At 38.8% G+C, this 26,264-nt stretch overlaps 4 protein-coding genes across 11 annotated transcripts in view; 1 reads left to right on the top strand and 3 right to left on the bottom strand.

Moving 5' to 3' along the window:
* Window positions 1-512: 512 nt before the first annotated feature.
* Window positions 513-3,494, bottom strand: LOC127008874 (U4/U6 small nuclear ribonucleoprotein Prp4-like). The gene is made up of 3 exons (XM_050881309.1): window positions 3,349-3,494; window positions 2,574-2,884; window positions 513-2,160 (listed from the first exon to the last, which is right to left on the bottom strand). Exons 2-3 carry the CDS (start codon window positions 2,859-2,861, stop codon window positions 904-906), a joined length of 1,545 nt encoding a protein of 514 aa, XP_050737266.1. The 5' UTR covers window positions 2,862-2,884; window positions 3,349-3,494; the 3' UTR covers window positions 513-903.
* On the top strand, window positions 3,258-7,621 carry LOC127008876 (transmembrane protein 267-like). Of its 4 annotated transcripts, none has more exons than XM_050881314.1 (4): window positions 3,258-3,329; window positions 5,824-5,966; window positions 6,130-6,394; window positions 6,701-7,621. In XM_050881314.1, the coding sequence occupies exons 2-4, from the start codon at window positions 5,863-5,865 to the stop codon at window positions 7,043-7,045; spliced, it is 714 nt and encodes a 237-aa protein (XP_050737271.1). In that variant the 5' UTR covers window positions 3,258-3,329; window positions 5,824-5,862; the 3' UTR covers window positions 7,046-7,621. The 4 variants fall into 4 exon arrangements, with proteins under 4 accessions (XP_050737271.1, XP_050737269.1, XP_050737268.1 ...); XM_050881312.1 differs by lacking the exon at window positions 3,258-3,329 and adding an exon at window positions 3,436-3,540; XM_050881311.1 differs by lacking the exon at window positions 3,258-3,329 and adding an exon at window positions 3,450-3,601.
* A 1,567-nt stretch (window positions 7,622-9,188) lies between these two features.
* LOC127008875 (WD repeat-containing protein 74-like) lies at window positions 9,189-13,346 on the bottom strand. The gene is made up of 8 exons (XM_050881310.1): window positions 13,154-13,346; window positions 12,210-12,322; window positions 11,201-11,322; window positions 10,858-11,068; window positions 10,535-10,636; window positions 10,135-10,235; window positions 9,624-9,831; window positions 9,189-9,518 (listed from the first exon to the last, which is right to left on the bottom strand). Exons 1-8 carry the CDS (start codon window positions 13,209-13,211, stop codon window positions 9,324-9,326), a joined length of 1,110 nt encoding a protein of 369 aa, XP_050737267.1. The 5' UTR covers window positions 13,212-13,346; the 3' UTR covers window positions 9,189-9,323.
* Window positions 13,347-14,421: 1,075 nt separating this feature from the next.
* Window positions 14,422-26,264, bottom strand: part of LOC127008877 (structural maintenance of chromosomes protein 6-like) — a 74,432-nt gene continuing 62,589 nt past the window's right edge. For all 5 annotated transcript variants that reach the window (XM_050881317.1, XM_050881316.1, XM_050881318.1 and 2 more), the window contains 16 exons: window positions 25,997-26,200; window positions 25,424-25,620; window positions 24,845-24,991; window positions 23,692-23,876; window positions 23,023-23,198; window positions 22,516-22,650; window positions 22,114-22,249; window positions 21,207-21,338; window positions 19,957-20,076; window positions 18,875-19,062; window positions 18,511-18,676; window positions 18,097-18,210; window positions 17,581-17,663; window positions 17,195-17,345; window positions 16,245-16,375; window positions 14,422-15,217 (listed from right to left, as the gene is read on the bottom strand). In XM_050881317.1, coding sequence (XP_050737274.1) covers window positions 15,169-15,217; window positions 16,245-16,375; window positions 17,195-17,345; window positions 17,581-17,663; window positions 18,097-18,210; window positions 18,511-18,676; window positions 18,875-19,062; window positions 19,957-20,076; window positions 21,207-21,338; window positions 22,114-22,249; window positions 22,516-22,650; window positions 23,023-23,198; window positions 23,692-23,876; window positions 24,845-24,991; window positions 25,424-25,620; window positions 25,997-26,200 — 2,314 coding nt within the window. In that variant the 3' untranslated portion in view covers window positions 14,422-15,168. The remainder of the gene's footprint in view (window positions 15,218-16,244; window positions 16,376-17,194; window positions 17,346-17,580; window positions 17,664-18,096; window positions 18,211-18,510; window positions 18,677-18,874; window positions 19,063-19,956; window positions 20,077-21,206; window positions 21,339-22,113; window positions 22,250-22,515; window positions 22,651-23,022; window positions 23,199-23,691; window positions 23,877-24,844; window positions 24,992-25,423; window positions 25,621-25,996; window positions 26,201-26,264) is intronic.

A 26,264-nucleotide genomic window follows, 5' to 3' on the forward strand; every position in this document is an offset into this window, starting at 1 on the left:
TCTTGATGTTCACTAATCCACATTTGTGCCAGATTACAAGCAGGGTTATCAGTTCCGTGCCTTTCTAAAAGTATAAGCTACCGCAGAAACCAGAAACAGACCAACAAGAAAAAGAACCCCAAAAAATCCCATCCAACTGTCAATATTAAATATTTCAACCTCAAGCAGAGATAAACTTTCATTTGGAGGGAAACCTGCCAACCTGACACCTTTGCTTGGCATACTCAAGCAGGAAACTTTGTAAAAAAACAAGGAGTCTTTGTCTCTAGAATCCTTGATAAAAACTAGTCAAATTTTAACAAATCGGCCAATACACCGAGACTAAATTAAGGCCTATCACCTGGAGAGTCTGTGAATGCCAACTCTGGCCATAAAGGTGAGCAGCATACCTAGAATTTAACACTGCTCACTGTATCATTTATGTGTGACAACCCTCAGAGGAGAAGGCATAATTTCTTCTTTTAATTTTTTATGCCTAGTATGCTGAGGGTGATGAATGTAAAATACAAACAATAGAATGATTTTCTTATTAATGACTAACAAAATAAGAAGCCATGACATGGCTAACCACCAAACACCTCTTACAGCTGGAATGACAACAATGTTATCATTATACAGTACACAATGAACTTAATTATATAGTTCTTGTTTCCTGAACTTACAACAAAAAGACTGATGAATGATTGGGAAAAAATAATTTCCCACACCACCAACATTCCTGAACACTAAAAAAAAAAATGTAGAAAGAATATCAGCTAAAAATGTCATGAGAAAATAAAAACATGCATTCAACTTCACAAAAAAACTGTACATTAGAATTATCATGAATGCAGCTTACCATCTGTTAAAAGTAAGCAGGATTATCAATTATAATTATAAGGTGTTGTCAAAATTAAAATACAATTAATCAGGGCCCCATATCTTAAAAGTGCGATCAAAGGAACAGGTAGCAATAATGCCATCAACCGGTGAAATACTGACCCCCATCACCTTCTGTCCATGCCCTTCAAGTGCACGCATCGCCTGGAAGGAGCCATGACACCACAGGCGGACTGAGCCATCATAGGAGCATGTGACAATATACTGACCCCCTGAGCAGTCATACCTAACACCAGTAACAATACCAGTGTGTGCAGGAATAGTGTATGTGCACCGGCGCTGTCTCACATCCCATATCTTAGCAGAATTGTCCTCACTTCCAGTCACTACATGGTAACCATCTGGGGACCAGTCAACGGCTAGGACGGGATTCTGATGCCCCGAGAGAAACATTACACATCGTCCAGTTCGCAGGTCCCAAACACGACCATAGGAATCCATGCCACCTGTGGCTGCTAATGATCCATCATTCTGAAATCCTATGCAATAAACTGGTTTAGAATGGCCTTCTTGAAATAACACCTCTTCTTGAACCTCCAAGTCCCACAGTCTCCAGCTATTGTCATGGACACAACAACCGAGAAACTTCCCACTTGGATGAAAACCTACTCGTGAAACCCGTGAGTCAAGAGATGGCAATTCACCAAGTGGTTCCTCTCCACTTAAGCTCCACAACTGAACACTTCCATCACGTCCACTCGAAACTAAATTCAGAGCAGTTGGTTCCATGGAAACTGTTGCACTCGGATGCCATTCAACACAATCAACATAGCAATTGTGCCCACTCAGTGTACGCTCCTCGATACACTGTGGGACTTGCCATACCTTGACAAGTCCACTCCAGGAACTCGTCACTAAGAGTTTCCCATTTGGACTGAAGCTACAATAAGAGATAGGTCTCGTGTCAGCATTCTGACTTCCCAGGAGACCAAAAGACCTTAGTTTATTTTGAACTTCTTGTCTCTTGGCAGTGCGTGTCGCTTCTGGAACCTGGTATTCAAGGCGCTCCTTCTTGAGCCTGGCCCTGGCGCGGGATATGGAGTAGTTGACGAGAAACGTTCGTGAATCCTTCAGTGATTGTGGCCCCTCGTGATACCAAGTTTCTTCTGGACGTTGTTGGTCATGCTCTGCTGTCTCCCTCTCCTGCTGCCCAGGTGCGGTCTTCTTCAAGGCATCCTCACCTAGGCGTGACAGTAACTCCTTCAGCCTGTTTCTTCGATCAGCAGGGCCCTCGCCAAACAAACAGATAGGCTCGCCTAACTGCCTTAGCTGTTGTTTAACCTGAGGACAAAACTCTCTTGAAGAATAAAGCTTAACATTTTTTTATCTTACATAAGAAATGTAAACATATTATTATGTATATTATAGCTATTACACTTTCAGATCTTACTAAATCTGACCTTATTTCATTTTCAAATCCAGATGCTGGAGTTTTACTTGAATAATGCCCTCAACAATGTCAAGTTTTACATAAATATTTCAGTCATTTATTTTGCCAGCAGTTTCAGAAATCTGGAATTCACCAAGAACAAACAACATTTCCCATTTTTCCGTCATATTTATGTGCATCACACTTTCCCAAGCTTTATGCTTTCTATGGCCTTATTCTAATGGTAGCCAGGTTAGATTAGATGAACCCAACCTAAAATATTTTCTTCTACAAGACTTATGGTTAAAATAGCAGAACATCTTACCTCACTGTCATCTGTTGTAACATGTATCATCCTGGCTCGTCGCTTTCTCTCAAATTCTTCCAGCAGTGCCTTCTTCTCATCCAACATTTCTGGCTCATCCAGCTCCATGTATTCATTGCTGGTGTGAATGTTGCTCGTGGGCGCAGGGCTTCCCGGCGAGGCTGGCTGAGAGTCATTCTCAGCCGTGGACGTCTCCATGGGGGCATACCACTGCCGCTCTCCACTCCCACCGCCACCCCCACTGTTGCCTCCACTCAGGGGAACAGGGGATTCTTCACCATCAGACATTGTGGCTAGAGTTGCTTCAGTCACTGAAAAAAATATTATCATCAATCTTTAGAACATTCAAAGCTGTATTCAGGTGATAACTATCTCCATTGCTTACAAAGCAATGGTTAAGAGGCAAGGGAGTTACTGCTCATAAGATCCAGATGTGTCTTGGGCATGTTTGAGGTAGTATACCTGTCTCTGCTTCCCTGGTCAAACACTGAGTACTAAAAAAAATTAAAAAAACTATATCACCCCTGCTCTTTCTCTTCTGAAGTGTGCTGACACTGGTGAGGTTCAATCTGGAGGGCTTATGCTTGTGATATCCTTGATCTTCAACAGATGTTCTTCCTATTCTCATGTATTTGCATTTGTCTGGATGAAATCTTAATAACGTACGGCAGGTGTGGCGACCTTCCTGTTTTGTCAATGCCTCGCCTGATGTAGGCCTACGGAGCCCAGGTCTGGATGGCACTCTCAAGCCCTCTGGTGAATATTGCTTACTTACCACAGAGTGTGCAGCCTTCTTCTTTTACTGGGGTGTTTTAGAGGGTGTCCTTGCCCCGCGCGGCGGCCAAACAACAACACACGGTCTGGGCCTGGGAGGTGCTGGAGGGACTCGGCGCCTCACCCTTCAGCCCAACTAGCCCCCTAAAGCACTCCAGGAGAAGAAGACACGTCACCCACGAAAATAATGGACGTTGGTATTGCTAGTCTCCAAGTTCCAGACCGTCTTTAGTCACTAGGCAGTCAGTCACGAGGTAAACATCTTTGGCTCCCCTGCCGTACGGGGATTCCTTGCCTTGGTGATGGTAAAGAGGCTAGGGAGCTAAATAACTCATAGGGGTGCCTCTTCTTGTGAATCTGTCTCCAATTTGTCACACCTATTTTTTAAAGTGTTCACGCTGGGGCTCTCTACAACACTGAGGGGGAGATTGTTCCATTTGGTTACCACTCTGGCATAAAAAAAGTTCTTCACCTTGAACCTCACCACTCAGAGGGGGAGGGGCAGGAAGGACATGACAGAGCTATTTAAAAGACTCAGTGTGATTTACATTTACATAGATTTCACATAGATATTCAGACCACACAGACCCTAAGACCCTGTCCAGATTAGGTGGTCTAGCTGTCTTCCCATGCCTCTTTAGTCTTTACTGACTCCCATGCCTTACTTATTTACCTTTAGTGATGCTTAAGGTAAGCATCACTAAAGGTAAAGTAAGGAATTAAAATAGAAGCATGTATGTACTAATATCAGTCTCACTTGCTTGACTGTGAGATTAGAACATGCATGTTTCTTGCTGTAATCAACTGCCTAATTTCCTGGCGTCACAAAAGTTTTGTTGGGCAGGTGGACATGAAGACTACCTTACACTTTTCCTCAGTCGCTTGGCCTGAAATTCATCAACTCAAGGCACCGCACCCACAAGAGTAACGTTTTTTCTCATTAAGAGCAGTTAACATCTGGAACAAGCTGCCGGAAAAGGTTATCATCACCTGTAATGTTAACTTCTAAAAATAAATGACCAGCATGTTAGACACCTTGAGAGCAGGCACCCCCTTGTAAAAAAGCTCCCAAGTTCTTAAAGTGAAGTATCAACTGATACTACTATTACAGCAGCAATCTTGCACTAGGTTTTTCTATAGATTATGTGTTGTATTTTATTTTTCTGAATGCATTGCAGTAATTAATAGCTTCCAGGAAAGTAAAAAAGAGAAAATATTGGTCACTTTTTAGCACAGTATAGCACATTAAATTTGGCAGCAGGATTAGGTTAGGTTAGGTTAGGGTTTTTAACTGTGATCATTTGCAATAAATGTGTGATATGCTTCACGCTATTAAACTGTAGAGTAGGTGATGGTAATCTGCATATTCCCCAACTAGCACTAGGTACACTACAGAGAAGGTGCTGTTAATTGGGATCAAACTCATACACTCTTCGTCATGAGCCGAACGCCATACTCACTGAGCCACCCAACCCCCTTAACCTGTAAGTTGTGACGGCACCACCGGGCTACTCCTGAGCAAGTGACATACACCCACATAAAGCCCCTATCTACTTACCAAGGTCATTCAAGCCTATCATTCAAGGTACCACCTGTCAACCCCTTCTCGGCATCCCTTGAGCCATCACTGGTGGTCAAGGTAGAGACCAGAAAATTTTATTTTAACAGGAATGACAGGTAAACGAATAGTTTGAAAAGAAGGCCTCATTCATTGAACTGAAACTCAATGAATAGTTACCTATTGGTGCTAAAATAGTAACCTATTGCTTTTAAAACAGTACTATGCTATTGCCAAATTTGCTCTGGTGCTTTTGTAACTTTCCAGCAAAACCAAATCATCACATGAAAGAACATCATCATTTACCCATAAATAAACAGTGTGTCGTTAAAACAGACTTCTCAGGTCTGCTAAAGAATTTCTCCAAAATCACCCTAGAGAACTTAATCAATAGACAGCTCAGTCATCTTCAATATACCTTAAAATCTTCTCTTATTTGCTTATAGATATATTTTCTCTGGTGCCAAACTATAAATTACATATTTAACTGCCAATATAAAAGGCTGGTGGTTCTGTGGTTATGCACCAACCAAAAGGTTGTGTATTCAATCCTGGCTCACAGCAGCCCCTTGGTGAGGGAGATAGTATTATTTTGTGACCCTAGCAGAGCTACAGGATCTTCGCTACTTAGCTCAGGGATTCTTGAATCGCCTGTAGCTATAAGGTAAATTCCTTGTCAGGCTCAATATAATTCACCTTCCATCTAATATTTTTGCCTGTACTGTATTGTTTTGTATGTACCTAAGTTTTTAAGTTGGCATAGCACCCACAGCTTGGCTTTTCATTGGCCTTTCTTGAATTTCTCATGATTCCAAATCATAAATCAATCAGAAATGGAACAAATTTGTAATTTACATGATTATTTTTGTCTAATTAAAAATTCACTACCAAATATAAATAACAGATTATTTGTTCCAGGGGTGATCAGTCTGTGCTAGAATGGTTGTTTCATGAAGTATGAGCAGTACAACTGTGTTGCTGCTGGCATGGGCTGGTCTCCTACTGTCTGCCTGGCCCCTGGACAGGGTGGTTGAAAATTTAGTGCCAAGACTTCCCCCTAAGTAAGTATTTGGTAAACATGTTCAGGGTGGCAAGTGTAAATAAAATGTGTGTGCATGAGGACTGAAAATCAAAATGTCATCACTACCAGGTAACTTAAGTTGTGTTAAAAATTAATTCATTCTTATTTCTCATAGTACATAATCCAGATTAATTTCCTTTCAGGTCACTGCTAAGAGCCATAGATACAGCTGTTCATGGGTTCATTGGAGGTTTCTCCTATTGGATGGCATGCATAATCTGCCCCCAGCTGGTGCTGAACATCTCCTCATGGCTTTCTCAGCTTGGCTTTGGGCTTGCAAATAACAAAAATCGAGCTTCACAAGAGATCCTGTGGCTTGATGTGTTCTACAGTTTCTGCGTTGCATTTGTGATCTCTTGTAGTATTGACTTGGATCACATTATCAAGGACTTGTTTCTAGTCATAACTGTGAGTAAATATGGTTAATGGTGTAAAGATGTGTAAAGTGGTAATCATCAGTAGACACATTTATTCACATGAATGTTGTTGTGATATACTAATACATGAATATTAGAGTATAAGGATGTTTTAATACATAATGTAGTAACTTTCAATAACTTGTGTGGTGCAGTAATAATGAACTTATCATTTGCAGTGGAATGTTACAATTATAGTAAATGACCTTTTATATCATCCACCTACCTGGTCAAAATTCTTTGTCAAGCAACACATTTAATATTTCTGTGTAGATAATGTGTACATTTTCTTCTTTAGGGCCAGTCACCTGCTCAGTGGGAGAGAGGATGGCTGCACTTCTCCCTGCCCCCACTGGTTCTGTCTTGCACTCTGTATTTATCAGCCCTGCTGTTCCACTCACTCTGGTGTATCCCTTGTGCCACTCTCTGCATACTTAGCATCATCAGTCACCACATACGCGATGGAGTACATCATGGGTTACAGTTTTACCCATTGGGCAACACTCCTAAGATACCATACTGGCTCTACATTGTACTTACCCTAGTTTTACCAGTAATAACAAGCAAATTTTCATCATCCATCATATTACAAGTGAAATCTGCAGTTGCTTTGCCTGTTAGAAACAGTCTAGAAATTGTCTAAAAGGGAAATAGACATTTTATTATCATTTTTACCTGGGACATTAGAAACGTACAGAAATCAGAAGGTTCTAGTGTGGTCACTGAATGTGTGTTGCCATTGCACTTTGCAGGAAAGGTGTATGGAATAACTGTACTGTGCAGCACTTATGACATGTGGGTGCATATGAAATATAGTGGTACTAAAGGTAGGCTGTAGACTGTTTCAAGGTTTGAATGTACAATTTGTTGAATAACGGATTGGGATGGGGCTTAGATACATTAGTGTAGTGATGAAAAGGAATAGGCTGAGGTGGTTTGGTGGATGAGGGCAGCGAGGTGGAGTTGGTGAGAGTTGTAAATGTTGATGGGGAGTAGTTGGAGACCAAAGATGTGGGAGGTCAGGCAGAAAGGCCCATTCACAAATCAGTGAAAAGCAAGGAGGCTTCAGGAAGGGAAGGGGATGTGTGGATCAGATTTTTGCCTTCAGGATGGTAGTAGAAAAAATAATAGCAAAAGGAAAGAAACTCTACGCTGCCTTCATGGATTTGGAAAAAGCTTATGACAGAGTCGATTGGTTTGCATTGTGGGATGTTTTAAAGATTTATGGTGTGGGAGGAAAACTGCTTAGTGCCATAAAGTCTTTCTATGAGGATGCATCTGCATGTGTCAAAATTACTGGAGAAACAAGTGAACATTTTGAGATAAAAGTGGGCTTAAGACAAGGGTGCATCATGTCACCATGGTTATTCAATATTTATATGGATGGTGTCATTAGAAAGGGGCAAAGTTGGAGAAGTTGGAGTAAGACTGTTCGATGAGGGAAGTATGTGGGTACTGAATTCGATACTGTTTGCTGATGACACGGTGCTCATTGCAGAAAATGAAAGTGACCTACAAAATTTGGTCAGTGTTTTTGATAGTGTCTGTAATAGGAGAAAGCTGAAAGTAAATGTCAACAAAAGTAAAGTGATGGTTTGTGAGCGAAGTAGAAGTGAGGTTGTAGATTTTGTATGCCCATATAGAGTGGTAATTGAATGTGAAAAAGAATGCAAAATAATTTTGAATGGTGAAGAAATGGAGGAGGTCAATGAGTTTAAGTACCTTGGATCAGTTATGTGTAAGCATGGTGGTATGGAGGGAGAGATAAGAGAAAGGACATTGCAAGGAAGAAGGGTGGTAGGGTCTTTGGGATGAATCATGAATGGCAGAAGTGTGAGCATGGAAGTAAAGGGGGATTTGAGAAATACAATAATAGTACTAACCCTCACATATGCAAGTGAAACGTGGGCCTGGAATGAAAGTCAGAGGTCTAGAATGCAGGCAGTGGAAATGAGTTATTTGAGGAGTGCTTGTGGTGTGAGTAGAATGGATGGAATGAGTAATGAAAGTGTGTACGAGCATTTCAGAATGTGTCACAGGGGTGAAGGGAAGAAGTGTGGATTGGTGGAAGAAGTGAAGCGACAGACCTTAAAGTGGTTTGGCCACATGGAGCGAATGGAGGAGAGTAAGATGACCAGAAGGATGTATGTGAGTGAGATAGAGGGAGGAAATGCTAGAGGACGACCTCCAGTGAAATGGAGGGATAGGGTGCAAGAGTACGTTGGGGAGAGGGGGGAAAGATCTTTGAGAAACTTTGAGCAGGCAAGGAGGGAGTGTCTGGATAGAGAAAGTTGGAAGCTCTTCTGCCGTGGCCATCCCCTGGTGGGAGCTCCTAGGAGCTGGCGTCGATGAAATGATGATGATGATGATGATATATGAGCCTGGATATAGGCTGGTAGAGACCAGGCAGCATGGAGAGCAGCCAGTGGGTGGACAAGCCTGATGCATGTAGGCATGCAAATAGCCTCCAAAGCAAAAGAGGATATTCTAGTTTTATAAATTATTCATGTACTAACTGTTGTTCACAAATGTTTGCAATTTTATACCATATATCAATTGTGTATTCAGGAACCATGTTACTATTCACCATCAGTTCCACATTGTCACTTGTCTTGTATACAACATCCTTTCTGACACTTCATTTGCCCACCTACCAATGTAATAACTAATTTTTTTACATATACAGACTTTTAACAAATCCACTAATAATTTATATTTATGCTCTGTATATATGTGAATCCTTAATATATTAAAAAATCCAAAGAAGGAAAATTAAATGCACCATACTGAATATAAAGCTGCATTTTCAATACTTGGAATAAAATATGAATCTAGTCATACAGCTCATTAGATAGTAATTCTGAAAATCAAAGATAAATCATTATTATTATTATTATTATTATGGTTTCAGACACTCGTCCTCACGCTGTTAAAGATTCCCATTCAGCATCAGTGATTTCAGTGTTTCTTTTGACTAATTTGGTCTTTGTCTCTGGTTTGCTCTCTGGAGCGGGCAATTTTCTCTTAGAGGTAGTGTTTATCGCTGCGGTGATGAAGTCCATTTCATCCAAGTTTTCACGAACCAGAAGACAATTCAACCTAGACTTCATGTATTCCTGTGAAGGACAAAAAAATATATATGGTTTATGATCAAAGGTATTCTAAACTTCTTATCATTCCAGCTACTTCAATGTATGTGAGTATAATAAATTTGCACTTACTTTAAACACTAGCTTCCTTGAGGTTAAGCTATGAACTCTCAAAAAGCGATCCAAAGAGACTGAGAAGACGAAGGGTTGTTTGGGATGGACAAAGAGGTCTCGCACAGCCCCTGCAAATCCCTTGTATGCATGCACTGGTTCCTCAGGCTTGCGTCCTCTCAAATCAAACAGCCCTAGGCGGCCATGAGCTGTTCCAACAACAACTTGCCTGTGGAGTAGTAATAAATATTAAAGAGGCAACACCCTATCTTATAAAAGTGAAGAAAGCAATTTAGAATTTATTGAATTTAGAAGAACTGAATGTGCTGTGTAGATTTCAAAATAAATACTCTATTAATTCCTTTACCATTCAATTATGCTATTCAGGCTGATGAAACTCAATTATGTGAAAACCAAAATGTTTCAAGTCATGACTGCATCCTTAAGTTTTCTCATATTTGAAACCAGAAGACACATGCTAATGCAACTGAAACTCATCTGTGAAATATAAGCCACGACAAACTATTCTCACCCCATGGTGGAGGACACGGCACTGATGCAGGTAAGGGGCGAGTCTTCCCATTCGAAGCTGATGGTTGGCCTCCTCTGTCTCTTGGGATCATAGAGGCGAATCTGAAAACAATATCTGCTTATAACAAAAAATGTTTACAAATAAATAACTACTAAAGTAAAATCAAATACTTTTTTCTCTTTTTTTTCTTCTAAAGAAATCACTTATAAACTGATGCAGTATGACAGTTAGTGAGAAATAATTATAATTGGAGAGTGTACAGTTTACAAATGACAAAAGTATGAATATTATATTTCTCTGGTGAAGGTGGAAGATGACACAGCCTGAATGTAGTACAGCAAAAGCATGTGACAAGAAACTAAAAGATGAAAGGGTAAAATTGCAAAGAAATTCTACTTACATGCTTGTGCCTGGAAGAGATTGCAACACTTCGCTGGTCTCCTAGATATGCAATGTCTGTCACCCAGACTGGAACACGCAACTCTAGCATGTCAGGCTTTACCTGGAAAAAATTAAAAAATACCAAGCAGTTAATATCTTATGAAATGCTCAACATCAATATAAAATCAGTATGCTTGACATATAAACAATGATTATTTTGGCTATTCTGAGAAGTTAGAAGGAAAATTTTGTGTAATGAAATAATAACTGCTTATTGCAAACTACATAAGTTGATTACAAAATTGAATAAGTTACAGGGAAGTCAGTAACAATAAAACCTACATTCTTAGCTGTGAATATTGCTTCCTCAGGTCTCTGCAGATCCCACAAATGAAGGTCTGCTTCTTTCCCTCCTGTAGCAATCACATTAGGAGATGCTGGATCCTGCCTCATCTTTGTCAAAAATTCACCTTTACCCAGCGCATTGATTTCCACTGCACCATCACTCTGCCAGAGGGTCACCTGACCAGACTTCATAGCAGTGATGGTGACGCTGGGGAAACACAAAAAAAAAAACATCGATAAATTAAAATATATAAAGGTCTTTTGGTGGCATTATTTTGAGAGATCAATAACAAAGCTCAAAAATGGCCATAAATTAGAAACAACACTGCTGATAACTTACCCATCCAACCTCCCCAGAGAGACAATAGGCCCTTCACCAACATTTATTGTTCTTGTCGACACAAAAGCTTTAGCATCTGTGTCGAATACTCTAACAGTCTGGTTGCGCAAGCCCATCAGTACCTGCAACAACACACACAATCAACTCTCTAATCTATTAGAAAACCTCAAAAGCTTTGAATTTGCAAGCATTCCAGGCTGAACATAAAAAGAAATGAGGCATAAACAACATTGAAAGGTAGGTACTATTGACCATTCACCATACAACACAATTATTATTTTTATCCACAATATAATTAGCAAATTTGTGATTAAATAGAAATATAACAAACGAGAAATCAATATATACTTTTTTTCATATCAAAATATATTGTATTTTTGGTGCACCCATTTCATTAGAGAACTTGATTTAAAATTATTCCAATGTACTGTTTTGTTTTTGTTAGGTTAAGTTCAGGGTACCTTCAAACACATGATTGCCAGCACCTTATAGTATAAATCAATAAAGAATGACCTCACTTTGTTGTATAGAAAGTGTCATTAGTATGGAACCATATATGAATTTTCTAAGTCAAGACCTATAGTAACTATTTAGGGTTTTGTTAGTATAGGTTAGGTTAGGTTAAGTTTAGGGTATCTTCAAACACATGATAGCCAGCACCTTATGGTGTAAATCAACAAAGAATGGCCTCACTTTGTTGTATAGAAAGTCTCATTAGTAAGGAAGCATATATGAATTTTCTGAGTCAAAACATATAGTGTTTGTTTTGGTTATGTTAGGTTAAGTTTAGGGTATCTTCAAACACATGATAGCCAGCACCGTATGGTATAAATACCATGGATACATTCAAGAAGAGGTTTGATAAATTCATGGATAGTGAGGTTAGGTGGGGCTAGGCTTACAGGAGCTGCCTTGTATAGGCTAACTGGCCTCTTACAGACTCCTTACATTATTATGTTCTTATGTCTTGACACTCAGTGAGTTAATATAACTATAATAGTTTGCTTACCTCACTTTCCTGTTCGTTCCCCCAAGCCATGGAGGTGATCTCCTGCTGACGATCTAAGGCTTGGATCTTGTGGAAGTTCTTGTGTATCACTGCCCTCTGGTTGAGATTGATGCCTACGAAACATAATTATATTTGCAAATGAAAAATTGCTAATTCTACCCAATATTAAAGAACACCAAAAGCACTACAGCAAATTAGGCAATAGCTTACTCTATAAATGGTAAAAGATTACTATCCATAGTAGCGATGGGTTACTCTTTTAGGGGTGGTAAGTTACTGTTAGTTAGGTAAAGATGAGATTCTATTAATTATCAAATTGATCGCAGGGTCAAGACGCCCATTCCTGGGTCAAGATGGCCGAGGGGGGCTTCGCCCTCCTTGGCTGTTAGGTCATAAAGTTCGGTTGGAATAGTTTAAATATGCTCCCCCACCCTAAACCCTCTGTCAGCTATTTTGCGGCTGCATCGGCGGCACCGTTGCCAGAGGAGGCGACGCTTTTGTGAATTATTATCCCCTATTTTCAACAATAAATAGTCCCCGGATTGGATTCTTTCTCCTTTCCGGAAGTCACTTGTCGCTGCCCTGCATTCAGGGACCAAAAAGAAATCCATCATGTAAGTATTAACTCTGCCGGAGGTGGCTAAGGTCTCCTAAATTTTCCCCCACTCCTGTAATATTCAGTGTCTTGCATCTACCAACTTGTCTCTGCACAGCCTTCATGGGGATTACTGAAAAGAGGGCAGCCTTCTAATTTTGAGACACTTGACTGCTTATTTCTGGACAAAATATGATGCCTAACCTAACCTAACCTACCCAACCTTCGCCCTTCACAACCCCCCTTATGTTTTCCGTCATTTGTTACTGCACTGCATTCAGGGACCAAAAAAGTATCCATATTGTATTAACTTTGCAAGAGGTAATTATTACAGGCCTTCATTACTTGCCTTTGAGGATCCCCGTCTCCGTGCCGACATAAACGTTAAAATCCGTGGCATCCTCCATGGTGAAGGTCACGCCCTAGGTGGTACGTGTCCCTCGCTTCTCGTGGTGACCCTTGACCCTTTTTGATCCTTTAACGCACTTTGCAGGGCGGCCACATGTGCCTTTGTTATGGTCTTAAACTTGATCTTGGTGTCACATAACTTGAGGAGATTTTGTCGTTTAATCACCAGCACGACATTGTAACGGCACGTCCTTGTACTAAAACTAAAAAATAAGCATAAAATAAACATATCTAAGAGTAAAGAGGAACCATGGAGGACCTAAGAAGCTATAGAAAGCGGAACAGGTCAAAAGAATAAGGAGATACAAACGTAACACATTCATTTCACGTCCCTTCTCAGTCAGAAACACCCACTGCATCATTATTTTTTTCGTTTTCTCTCTCTCTCTCTCTCTCTCTCTCTCTCTCTCTCTCTCTGTTAGACTTATCACATTCTAGCACGACATTGATTATCCATTGTCTCATCCACACCCTGTCACACTCACACACATTAGATTATTTCTCGGGCTTCCATTCCTCAGGGTCTTTCTTAGTACCAGTCCAGAGTTTCCCGTGTCTCCATCTCTCAATCCTTCATCTTTCACTGGTTTATCTATCACATTTTTTCACTCTTATATTCCACTCAATCCCCCCTCTGCTTCCGTTATTCTCCATTCAAACACATTGTCTATCCTCAAGATTTGCTCCACAATCACACTCTGTCCTGCCTGGGGGTTGGGATGGCATGTTCCTCCCTTCTCCCTTGTTGTTTACCTGCAACAATAAACTATCAATCAATCAATCACCAGTCTCACTTTATATCTCAAGGTTGGTTTCCTTTGGCTTTCTTTATAAGTATGTCAACCCATGTCCTCTCTTAGAACTCCACTGCTGCAAACTTTGGTGCATTCAGTGACAAACTCACTACCTTATTTTGACCTATTTCTTGTTTCTGTCTCACTTTCATTCCACGCAATAATATCCACTCCATATGTAATGTTCAGGACGGTTGCACGGTCTCCAAACTTCTTGCATATCAGACGCTCTCACCGTTGCTGCTTTCTCCAGATGGACTACCTACTGATTCACCATGCTGATTTTTTCACTTTTTGCCGTGACATCCATTTGCCTCTCATCGGTCTGTTTCACCTCATTCCCTTCCAGTCTCCACTACAATGCAAATTGGTAAAATAATTCTAACTTCTTTAAAAGATAAAAAATTCGGAAAAATATTTGGAGTTTTTCTGATCATTTATTTAAAAATACAATGCAAGAATAACAGTACAAATGAAGATGCATAAAGTGGCCTCAATGATGGTTATCATCTTCCATCATCACTTGAACCTCACTTCAAACATACACCAAGTGAGGAGTAGGTCAGTGATGAGGTGGAAATGTTACTTAAGATAAATGAGGCTGACAATGATCATTTATGATACAAAATGAAAGTATGAAGTTGAATGTTGCCAGTCAATGCAGCTTGGCTCAAGCTGATACCAATAGCCACATCACTGTTTATGGTAATGACTTGAGTAATCTGCAGCTCCTGTTGACTTGTCCATCATCATGTCAACAATACATCTAATAATACTTAGCTGAAGTACCGAAGCATATTCAGGCTCCTTAGCAAGTAAATGATTTTTGCAGAAAGAAACATTACAAGTGGCTGCAAGGTGCTGCTTAAGGATTAACTTATTGTTCCCCCTGCCTCTTTCAACCACCTTAAAAACTCTGCTGCCCGTAGCAGCTGTATCACTATGACTGACAATGACAAGGGATATGATGTTGATGATAGTAACACTATTGAAAACTTTAAAAAAAAAAATCATAACTGCAAAAATCATTTAGTACAGAATTGGTTTCAAAATACATCATGGAAATATTGTACTGACATACCAGGTACACAGGTTTATTTAAAAATTATAAACCAAAGACTAATTATCAGTCCAGCCAACACAATTCAGTTTTTGGTGTTCCTCAAGTACCTTCGGCCTCTTCATCTTCACGTCTTTCAGGGTCAGGCATCCTGTAAAGAAACTTCTAACTTAGTGTTTGTCTTTGGTAGGATTGTAAAATTCCTGGGAATTTTGAGATCTGAGAAAAATTTACAAGTTTGTCTATTGTGCCTTTAGGCTTTTTTTGTGTGATTGAGGTAACTGTTACTGCTTTAGACTTCAGTTTTAAGGGGCTGCTAGTGAATGTCCCTGAGCCCAGTGGTGGCACAGGCAGGATTGTTAAAGGATTGAGGCACATGCCGCCCTCTGGATAACCTAACCTAACCTAACAACACCCCAAACAGTTACCATAGGTCTTGACTCAGAAAATTTATATATGCTTCCTTACTACTGAGACTTTCTATACAACAAAATGAGGTTATTTTCTGTTGATATATACCATAAGGTGCTAGCAATCATGTGTTTGAAGATACCCTAAACTTAACAAAACCCCAAACAGTTACTATATGTCTTGACAGGAAATTCATATATACTTTCTACTAATGAGACTTTCTGTACAACAAAGTGAGGTCAGATTTATACCATACGGTGCTGGGAATCAGGTGTTTGAAGTTACCCTAAACTTTCCCTAACCTACCTTAACCAAAGAACACCACAAGCAATCACAAAATACTTGGTGTCTGGTGGCAAAAATCTATTACAATAAAACAATAGTAAACTGACAATTAATTCATGAGCATATTTGTATTATCCTACTGCTTTTTAGAGAATGTAAGGTAAAGGAAAATTCTCACTAGCAGAGCTAAGCACAAACTAGTGTATTAGATAACATTCCTACAGCTCACAAAACAATGACGAAGTAATACATTGCTTACAATACTAGGGTGTTTCCTTATTCTTTACCATAAAAATAATGAGGATGGTGACATGAACACCATTATGGAAAGGGAGATTAACGAATTTTGTTAACCTCTAGAACAGCATGAGGATGTCAATGAATGTGGGGAGTTTTCGATGTATGTCTTTTTATGCTGTGCAACAAAAATCTGGATATATGCAGTGAGCATCTTAAGATAAGTGAACTGATATTGCACAAACCTGAAGATCACACAGTTGTCAAGTTTGCTGGTGTCCAGGCTGAGGGTGAGGGGTGTGAGGAAGATGTACTGGTTATTCTTTTTTGCAGCACTTATCATCATCTTCATTGCACGGCTCCTGGCAATCACATCCTGTAATATAGAACAATTTAGTAAAATGATTCATATCTGACAATTCTCTACTCCTACTTTCAAATCTTGATTGTGTATGTATCCTGTGCACATTATCAAGCTCATTAGGGAAAATTGCTGCTGATTGCATTGTGCTTACTTCAATCCACAGTCAGCATCCAAAATAAATATGAAGTCCTTGACAGTTCCAGTGATTTACTCACTGAAAATAACTGAATCCTGTGCTGTGTTGCAATGTGCACCAGGCTTTTTTTATCATGGGTTATTGTATTTATTATGAAGTATGCAAAACTAAAGATCATGCTGAGGTTGAACAAATTAATAAAGAGACTTTTTCATTGAAGATACCTCGGAAAGAGGTGCGTCTTTAACACCAAAAAATATGGTAGACACTAAATTCTGCGACTGAGGCCTTTGCAGTGGTTCATTTCACAATACAATATACATATATAATATTCAAATGCTGATGAATTAGAAAAAGTATATTAAAGAAAAGTGATTACCCACCACATTTGAAAATCAAAGTCAATATCATGGAGCACAAAGAAATGTAGGTTAGAATACATGCATGGCCACTCAAAGGTGAGAAACTCCCACATTTCAAAAGGATGAGACTGCAAACTGGCTCTCCCATCTCCTCACTAGTCAAAATGGTCCAATAACCTTCTTTGAATCACTACATTGCCTCTACAGTACAGAACCACAAATATAATGTTGACAATACTGTACAGACTTAATACACGCAGAGAAATAAGCAGAACTTGGATTAATCAGGATTCAAAACATTTCTTTTTACATGCCTACTTCCCAACAACTTACCATAAACACATCAAACTCATCAAGAATGCGCACTGGAGAATCTATGGCCTGCCACAGAGCGATGATGAATGACACGGTGGAAAATGAACGCTCTCCTCCAGACATCATGGCCAGATCCACAAGTGTTGCAGCTTTACTCTTATTTGCTTTCCTGCAAGAATATTCAGCATCCAAGTCAAGGGCAGATACCAAATTGCAAGCTCCTGTGATTGTGATCATTAAAAATATCATGTATATATATGCAAATGCCTCCTGCCCCAGCATTAGATATATGCAGATTCAATATCTCAAAATACTCAGTAAATGTTACAACTCCACCACTTTAAAAGCATATATGGATGATCTGCATTAACACGAATCAGCAAATGTAAGCTTTTTATACATACATTTTGCGAGGACTTGAGGAATTGTCTGGCTTCTCCACATGGATGGTAAGTTTTTTTTCATCCAAGTTGATGTTTAGTGATCCCTGTAATCAAAATAGATAGTCAGACTCCCTGTTCAAGAACTTACGTTTAAAAAAATTATGCAGGAAGATACGGCCTATTCCTTCATGGAGACTGGGAAGACTGCTGGTAAGGGATACAGGAAGGCCAAGGGGACATGAACACACTAACAAAGAGGCTGGAGCATGGCTTGCTGATGGTGGAAGGATAATGGGACATGAACATAACAGGAAAAAACAAGATGCAGAAAAGACGTAAAGAAGTCTGATTTCCCTAACAGAATCATTCATACTTAGAACAGTCTGGACACAGAAATAATCAGAGATAAGAACATCCATGAATTTAAAGCAAAGTTGCATGAAAGTAGGTAAGGAGATAAGAAAACACAAGCTTTCCTCAAATCTTGTATAGTACAAGTAGGTAAATACACAACACTTCCAATTCACTATTACTCACATCCAGTTTGCGTACTGCAAGGTGTTCCTTAAAGTAGAACTTGACAATTACTCCCAGCCACTTGTAGAAACGCCAACACTTTCCTTCCCTATTAACCAGACTCTCTTTTAGTTTCTGAAAATATTTTATAATAAGTATCTTCATAACATTTTTAGATAAGGGAAAAATTTGCACCTTTATGATTAAATACCAAAACTATAATTAGTTCAGAATAATTTCTTACCCAAAAAGCAAACAATTGTATTAATTCTTGAAGGCCATGGCATTTTCACTGATGAGTGCTAGTTTCAAAAGTAACCAACTGTATGGTGAAGAAAGGCACTAAGTGCCATGGCCACCCACTCAAAATGAAAGAAAACAAATATGGGATCATATCTACTTCTATCTATAATATACATCAATGGTAAAAAATACCTTGAGGAGACACTGATGTCTATCCAAGTCATCTTTAATTTGCTTATATCTCAGCTTTGTGGCCTTGTAGCGCTCAGCAACAGCTAGTGGGTCACCTGAGCTGGCTGTCTCCTTATTCAGTCTAGCCTGCAAGCTTATGTACTGGCGCTCCAACTCTGCCACAGATCTGGATGTGGATAAGTGGATGATTAATAAGAATGATTTAAGGTTCATGAGTTCAGGAAGCTCACTCAACCTATTAAAGAATACAATATTTTTGGTAAACTTTAGGATAATGCAGAATTTCACATTGTAACTTATTAGTATTGATAGGAAAATTATATTCCCCATCCTGACAACCACTAGATATAGTTCCTTTACTTACTTTCTTGTCTCTATGCGAGGCCCAATATCAACGCCTTCTCTTGATCTTAATGAGGCATTCAGAGATTCAGTTTTTGCATCCACTGCTTTTCTTAAAGCGGTCTCCTTCAACTCGAGCTCTTTATCCTTACTGAGATAAGTTCTAATTGTTGTTGAAGCAGCACCATCCTTAGCTCTGTCAAGTTCTCTCTGTGGAGTGGAACAAACAAGTGAGAATACAATAGCACTGAAAAAAATGTGAAGTAAAGTTTACAAAAGATTAAATTCACACCTTCAATCAATTGGTCATATGTAGAGGAAGATTTCAATGATTGATTTAACCTGTCCACCACGGTATGGCCACCAGTGTCCAAATATGTGCAGTGTCACTGGTTAGGTATGGCCACTAGTGCTAGTGACCCGTGGCCCTGAATTGGAGTAAATGGTCTCTAGAGAGAGGCCATGGTGACAAGTGGCAATCAACCATACGTGACCCAGGTCTAAAAACTGATCACCTAAGTTATTCTTCCCCACCACCCCCACAGTGTAGGTGGTGGTAAAGATGGCTCATAATGAAATGTTTTGCTGAATGGCCATACTGACATTTCTTTTCTCCCAGGCTTAAAGGTTTATCTTCCTTATTTAGTTTGACTTCCCATTTGTTAGTACAAAAAGTAAGGCTATGACAACACATCATTATTCTTCATTCACAATACAATAACCCTTATGTTTACTATGTGCTCCACATTTCCTCTGCCAATATTGGAAACATAAGAACATAAGGAGTCTGCAAGAGGCCGGTTGCCCTATACAAGGCAGCTCCTGTAAGCCTAACTCCACCTAACCTCACTATCCATGAATTTATCCAGCCTCTTCTTGAAAGTGTCTATGGCATTGGTACCTACAACATGACAACCAAGCCTGTTCCACTCATCCACCACTCTGTTGCTAAACTAATTCTTGCCTATGTCTTTGTTGAATCTGAATTTATCTAACTTAAAACTGCTGTATGTGTTCTACCTGGCACTTCTACAACCAAAACCCTATCAACATCCACATAACTTCAAATATGCTTTCAAAGATGTGTACATCATAAATACATACCTTACACTTGTCAGCTTCTTCATATGCAAGATGTTCGCTTTTTTTCAACGCAATTAACTGTCCACTCATTTCGGTAAATTTTGTTTTACTTGTAAGCATAGCCTTCTGCAGCCGCTCCACCTGAAAAAATTATTTATTATATATAACACAAATCTCATATCATGCCTTGAGGAAGAGGATGAAGTGTATACTGACAGGAACATGCAAAGACTCAACTGCAATAATTTTGCAAGTTCTAATTAGCGATGGAAAATAAGATAAATTAGTATAAAATCTTGCTGAAAATTAGAACTGTAGTCCCCTCATGAGCAATTTACTCTTATTTACAATAAAGAATGGGAACAGTTCTGCAAGTAGGCAAAATAGCATAATAATGTATAATGAATAAAATAATATATCGGCTACAGCCTTGCAGCAGATGTTATCTGGAAGAGAACATGAAACGTCTGTCATAAAAACAGTGAAAGAAGGATTGATTGATTAGACTAAAATCATGGCGCCGTGACTGCATTGGTCATATGGTGCCGAATAAAATGACCGTATAAAATCGTAAAATCATAAGTTAAAAATTGTGAAAGTATGAAAAGTTTGTCCATAATAACATTCTAAACAACAGTGAAAGAAGGAAGGTTGCTGCACATACAATATTCGAGTCTAGAGAGGAGTGTTTATGGGGCCAAAGACACTTCATGGATGAGAGATGTTACTCATGGCACAAAAGAGACACCACATGAACAAAACAAAAAAGCATCAACAGCCACATTTTTCAAAGATGTGCTGAATGCTAGAGCAATCCCAAAAATAGTCATCATCCAGAAAAGTAGAACAATCCAAATTATAGGTAAATTCCAGTTAATCTGCCCCCATCTTAAATTCTTGGGGAAAAACTATCCTCTTTAACCCGTAAACTGCTACTGGGCTGTGGCGAGCTATCCTTGTGCTGCGGCAGCATTAAAAAAAGGTCGCAATTACAGAATCCATAAAGACAGCATTCCAGTGTCTTTGGAGGATGACACTGCATCTACTTGCAAAATAAAGTTGTAGTAGGTCTCTTTGTTTTCGTATAATTGCTTTCAAAAGTTGTATTTTGTGTGTGTGTGTGTGTGTGTGTGTTGGTTGGCTATTTTGTTTTCAAAACCTTTTCCAAGAAATACGAGTTGCTTGATATTGTAAAAAAAAAAAAAAAAAAAAAAAAAAAAAAAAAGAAGAAGAAGAAGAAGAAGAAGAAGAAAACCATTCATACAACTTACAGAAGCTTGGGCCTTTTGCAAGAGCTCTTCCTGTTGCTTGACATCATCTTCAAGTTGGCTAATGTCAGGAGGTTGTTGTATGTCTTGATTCTGCAACTCCGTAATTTTCATGCGAAGGGTGTCCAATTTCCTCTACGAGATGGAGATGGGATTAATTAGTGTGTGTGTGTGTGTGTGTGTGTGTGTGTGTGTGTGTGTGTGCAGGTGTGTATGTGCATACATGCGTGTGCTTCACGACATGTTTCACATTATGCAGTCATATGATCTAATAATTATCATCTGCTAACAAGAAAAAATTCTACAAAATCTTAGTAGCCAGAGCCAGAATAAGTCTAGATAAATTTGTGTAACTTTGAGGGAATATATCTGAAATAAATATAAGGTAACAGTTAAATGAACTAATTTAACATTTATATACTGAACAAATATTTGGTCTTTAGCTGCTCTGGTGCAGAGAATGACGAACTGTACTAAGTATCCTTTGTAGTGTAACAAAATAGTATTGTATCTAATATTTCAAAAACATTCTGTGTTTAATTAACTAATATAAATAACTAGTATGTATTCTGTTAATAAGAGCTAAACTTTTAAAGTTACACATTGTTACCATAGTGTGTAAGAAAAAGGAATGCAGCTTTCATGCATAAAATCATGGGAGACAATAAAACAACTTAACTTTGCTGATCACTATTAAGTCAGCAGCCAGACTGCTGCTATCAATTGTTTTTGAGAGAAATGAACAACATAAAATGATGAGAAATGTCCTTTGGTGGGGTGAGAAGAATTAAACTTATCCAAACTGGGTAATTAGAAAAATCTAAACAAACTTATAAACTCCAATAACTGTTTCTGTCAATGGCAGGCAATGTTCTATCAACATAAAATTACAGGTAAACTATCCACAAACCTGGTGCTGCTTCATTTTCTTGTTGGACACTGAAATTTCATCCTCTATTTTCTTTATTTCCATTTTTCCTTCTTTAGTCTGTTTCACCAGGGACTCAAGCTGCTTCTTGCACTCATCTCTGCTGACTGTTACTTCCCTGTGAGAAATGGGGCAAATGGGTTACAATAAAAGCCATAAAGTTCAAAGTTGAATAATTATATGACCACAATATATAGATACATATAATAATAATAAAAATAAATAAATAAAACAATATACATAGATACAAATACAAATAAACAAAGGACACATTTATTGAGGACAGGGTACTGTTGCTCCTCATTTCACTTATTCACACAACCATATATTTTCTATGTAGAGCAGAAAATGAATTCAAGTAAAAAAAAGTTAATATCAACTTACCGTATTTTGTCTTCCACAGAAACTTGCAGGAACCTTGCTTTATGGGACCCCTTGCCAGAGTAGAGCCGGTAGTTGGGGTCAGGGTAGTAGAGATCCAGGTTGAGTGTGTATGCACATTTACAGTTCTTTGGTACCCTGTAAAAGAACACTCAGAGCATCAAGCAAGGAACCCAACTTCATTTTCAGAAAAAGAAGTATGTAAGCACACAAACCCACACCTGCTCTTTGACCGACTGACGAAATGCAGACTGCAGAAGAGATGAGCTCCTATTTTGTTTACTATAACTAGGTAACCCCCCCCCCCCCCACACACACACACACACAATAAACATTTCTTTCCCATTTGCTGACCCAACATATAAGGAAAATACAGAAGTAAGAACCTTTCATCAATCCTCTTGGTTGACTTTGTGTGACAATTCCATAATTTGTTACTATCTATCTATCTATCAATACATTCCCCCAGAGGAAGAGAGATCACTTTTTAATATATTTTTTTATACTAACAATGTTTTATCCTTGAGCAGACGACCAGCCTCTTGAGCAGTAGGAATGAGAAGCATGGATTCAACCTGCAATTGGTCTATGATGGTGTTGGCCACTACAGTGTTAGAAACGCTGAGCATTGACCACAAAGAAGAATAGTCACGGCAACAGGTCTCAAATCTGGATACATCATGAACCTGAAACCAAAGAAAAACAAATCATTTTTACTGCATGTGGCTAATGCATTCTATTTACCTTTTTTAATGAAACATCTTCATAAATGCTAAAGTTCAGTGAATAATAATTTAATTGCTAACTTTAATGTCTCAATCTTTTAGTATTTGCACAACCCAGCTGAGAAACAAAGGGCACTTAAGTAGTGGGCAGAATTGAAAAATGACTTTTCTGTGTCTGGAGCCAACAAATGGGTACAACGCTTCTCATATGCTTTTCTAAAATAAAAAAAATTGAAGGAGAGTACCAGAAAATCTCACTCAAATAAAAATACAGTTTAATATAAACATATAAAAGAGCAACCACTGCTCACCATCTTGTTTAATTTCTTGCAAAATAAAGCCATCCTAAGGAGGGTTTTACAATACCATTTTCTTCCTACCATCCTTTCTTTAGGATAATGCAAAGTTGAATGAATCCTTATAATACAATTATCCACATACAAGGAGGCCTCACCTTTTCTCTGAACTTGGCTACTGTCACAATAGGTTTGCCTTGCTGCATAAAATCCACCTCTTTCATTAGATTGCTGAGGACTCTCTCATCCTGCTGATTGTCAACACAGAAGCTTGTGATCCGGTTTCCAAGCACAGATTCTGCTACATGAACCCATTTTTTGTCTCTCACTTCTATGAAGGCTCCTGTAATGCAAATGAAGATATGAAGTCTAAGAATGGAATGAGAATTGATGCAAATAGGTCACCTCAAATTTAATGGTAATGGTGGTAAAACCACAGGGTATTTTTAACCATTTGATCAGTTTTCCTCAGAGGCTACATTTCTTGAGAAAAAAACTGATCAAGGGATGAAAGCATTTTGCTGTAAGGTTTGTTACACATGGGAGAGATCATCTTTGTAGCCCTATGTTGCACACCTAATTCTGCAGTGTCCTTTGCATGGTGGGGAGACAAAAACTGTCTATACTGCATATTGTAATGATTAGTGTACAGTGGAAGTATTACATCTATATTCTTGAATGAGACGTTTCTCTTAATGAAGCCCAGCATTCTATTCACTTTGTTTGCTGCGTCAATGCATTGCGGTGAGAATTTGAGGTATGACGTGGTTTTGACACCCAGGTCTTTGACACACTGAATGCTTTTGAGTTTAACACTACGCATTTCATAATCAAACCTCTTATTTTTTGTATCAGTTTGAAGATCCTGTCACTTATCTATATTATGGGGTATCTCCTATCTATTGGACCAAGCTGAAATTTTATGCAAATCTTGGAGACTTCATCTGTTTTCGTCAGTGAGGACCAAATAATTAATCTTTGTGTTGTCAGCAAATTTATCAATGAGATTATTGAGTCCAATGTCAATGGTATGGAAGCATTTTGAATTCATAATGGATGACAAATGGGAGAGGGAGAGCAGAAATTAACTGTTTAGGAGTAACGATTAATGTAGAATGACCATATTCACAAGAGGAGATGAAAGGGTGAGATGGAGAAGGCAATGAAGAAGTGAAATGTAGAAAAGGACCCTGGAGTTGATGGAATAGGAGCAGAAATCATGAAATATGAGAGCATTACAATTGCAGAGTGGATATTGTGGATATATACTCTAGCATGGGAACAAAGTAAACAGCACAGCATTATCATTACCAATAGGGCCAACTGGTTTCTTCTTAAACAAATTCTTTGCAAAAGCAGCATCTATCTTCTTCAACAGCTGCGGCACCCACTGGCCATACACAGTGAGCTGACTTCCTTGTTGCCCCTGCAGTCCTCTAAGCTCCCTCTCTAATTCATCTGCAACACAATAATCAGTTAACCCCTTGACTGCAGATTTCCAACAAGAAGACATCACTAAGCTACAGGAATGGAACAAAAAGTGGTTGCTACATATCAATGAATAAAAATGTAAAGTCATGCACCTTAGGGTGGGGTGGGGTGGGGTGGATATCTAGCATACCAATACCACATGGTAAACACTCCACTATCCACCATAGAGGCAGAGAAAGACCTGGGAGTATATGTTAACAGGCTACCAGTTAAAGCCAAATCCGTACCAATCACAGCAGACGGGTTAAACACTAAAATTAAAATGAACTACCATCAGTGGCTCTATTAACTGAACTAATATGAAGATAATGTTCTCCACCAAACTCTTCTCACCTATGTTACTGATTAAGATGAAATGCTTCCAGTGATGGGAGTAAATAAAATAAAGGAAATACATACTCAGACGCCTCTGAATTGCCTTTCCTTCGACAACCAGTGGGGTTTCTTCAGATTTTTTAACATCCAGTGTGTTTTGCAGGTTTTGGTAATGAGTGGTCTCTGTCTTCAGGTTACCAAGTGATTCCTCAATCTGGTTCTTAACTTCCTCAATTTTCCTTTGCCACTCAGCTCGTTCATCTGCCCACTTTCTTTGTTGACTGTAACAAAAGGAGGTCAATACATACTCAGTCTACTGTCATGATGCTTCCCACCACATCAACTCTCAACAAGTCATAAATTTCTGCTTATGATAAACTAAACTTGGTTGGAGTTTCAAACAGTATACACTTTGCCATCAGAACAAGTTAGTGTCAAAAGTTACTTTGTCAGCTTATTCAACATATATATTTTTATTCAAATACAAATTAGTCAATAAACTTTGGGCAAGACTTGTAATTACTCAATGTCCGCTGCATGAACTAGGAAAGGTACATGGGAAAGTTCTGACAGATTGAATAGTGAGAGAAAATTATAACCCATAAACAATGCAACATCCCATATTCTATAAGGAGAACAAAAAACACAGATTATTACCTGTTATTATCCTTCTCAATGGTTGCTTTTAAGGTGGCTATTTCAGAGTTGATGCCACGCACCCTCTTCTCAGCTACACTAACCTCACTCTGCTTGTTTTTGTATTCCTGCTTTATGGTCTTCATTTTCTTCTCAACATCTTTTACATCTTTTAATAAAACCTCTAAATTTTGAGTGGCCTTGTTGAAGTTGTCAGTAGCCTTCCTGTAATAAATATCACAAAATTCTGGCCGTCAGAGAACCATAATACTTAAGACAATGAGCACAA

Source organism: Eriocheir sinensis, chromosome 39 (genome assembly GCF_024679095.1).
Source record: "Eriocheir sinensis breed Jianghai 21 chromosome 39, ASM2467909v1, whole genome shotgun sequence".
Classification (NCBI taxonomy): Eukaryota; Metazoa; Arthropoda; class Malacostraca; order Decapoda; family Varunidae; genus Eriocheir; species Eriocheir sinensis.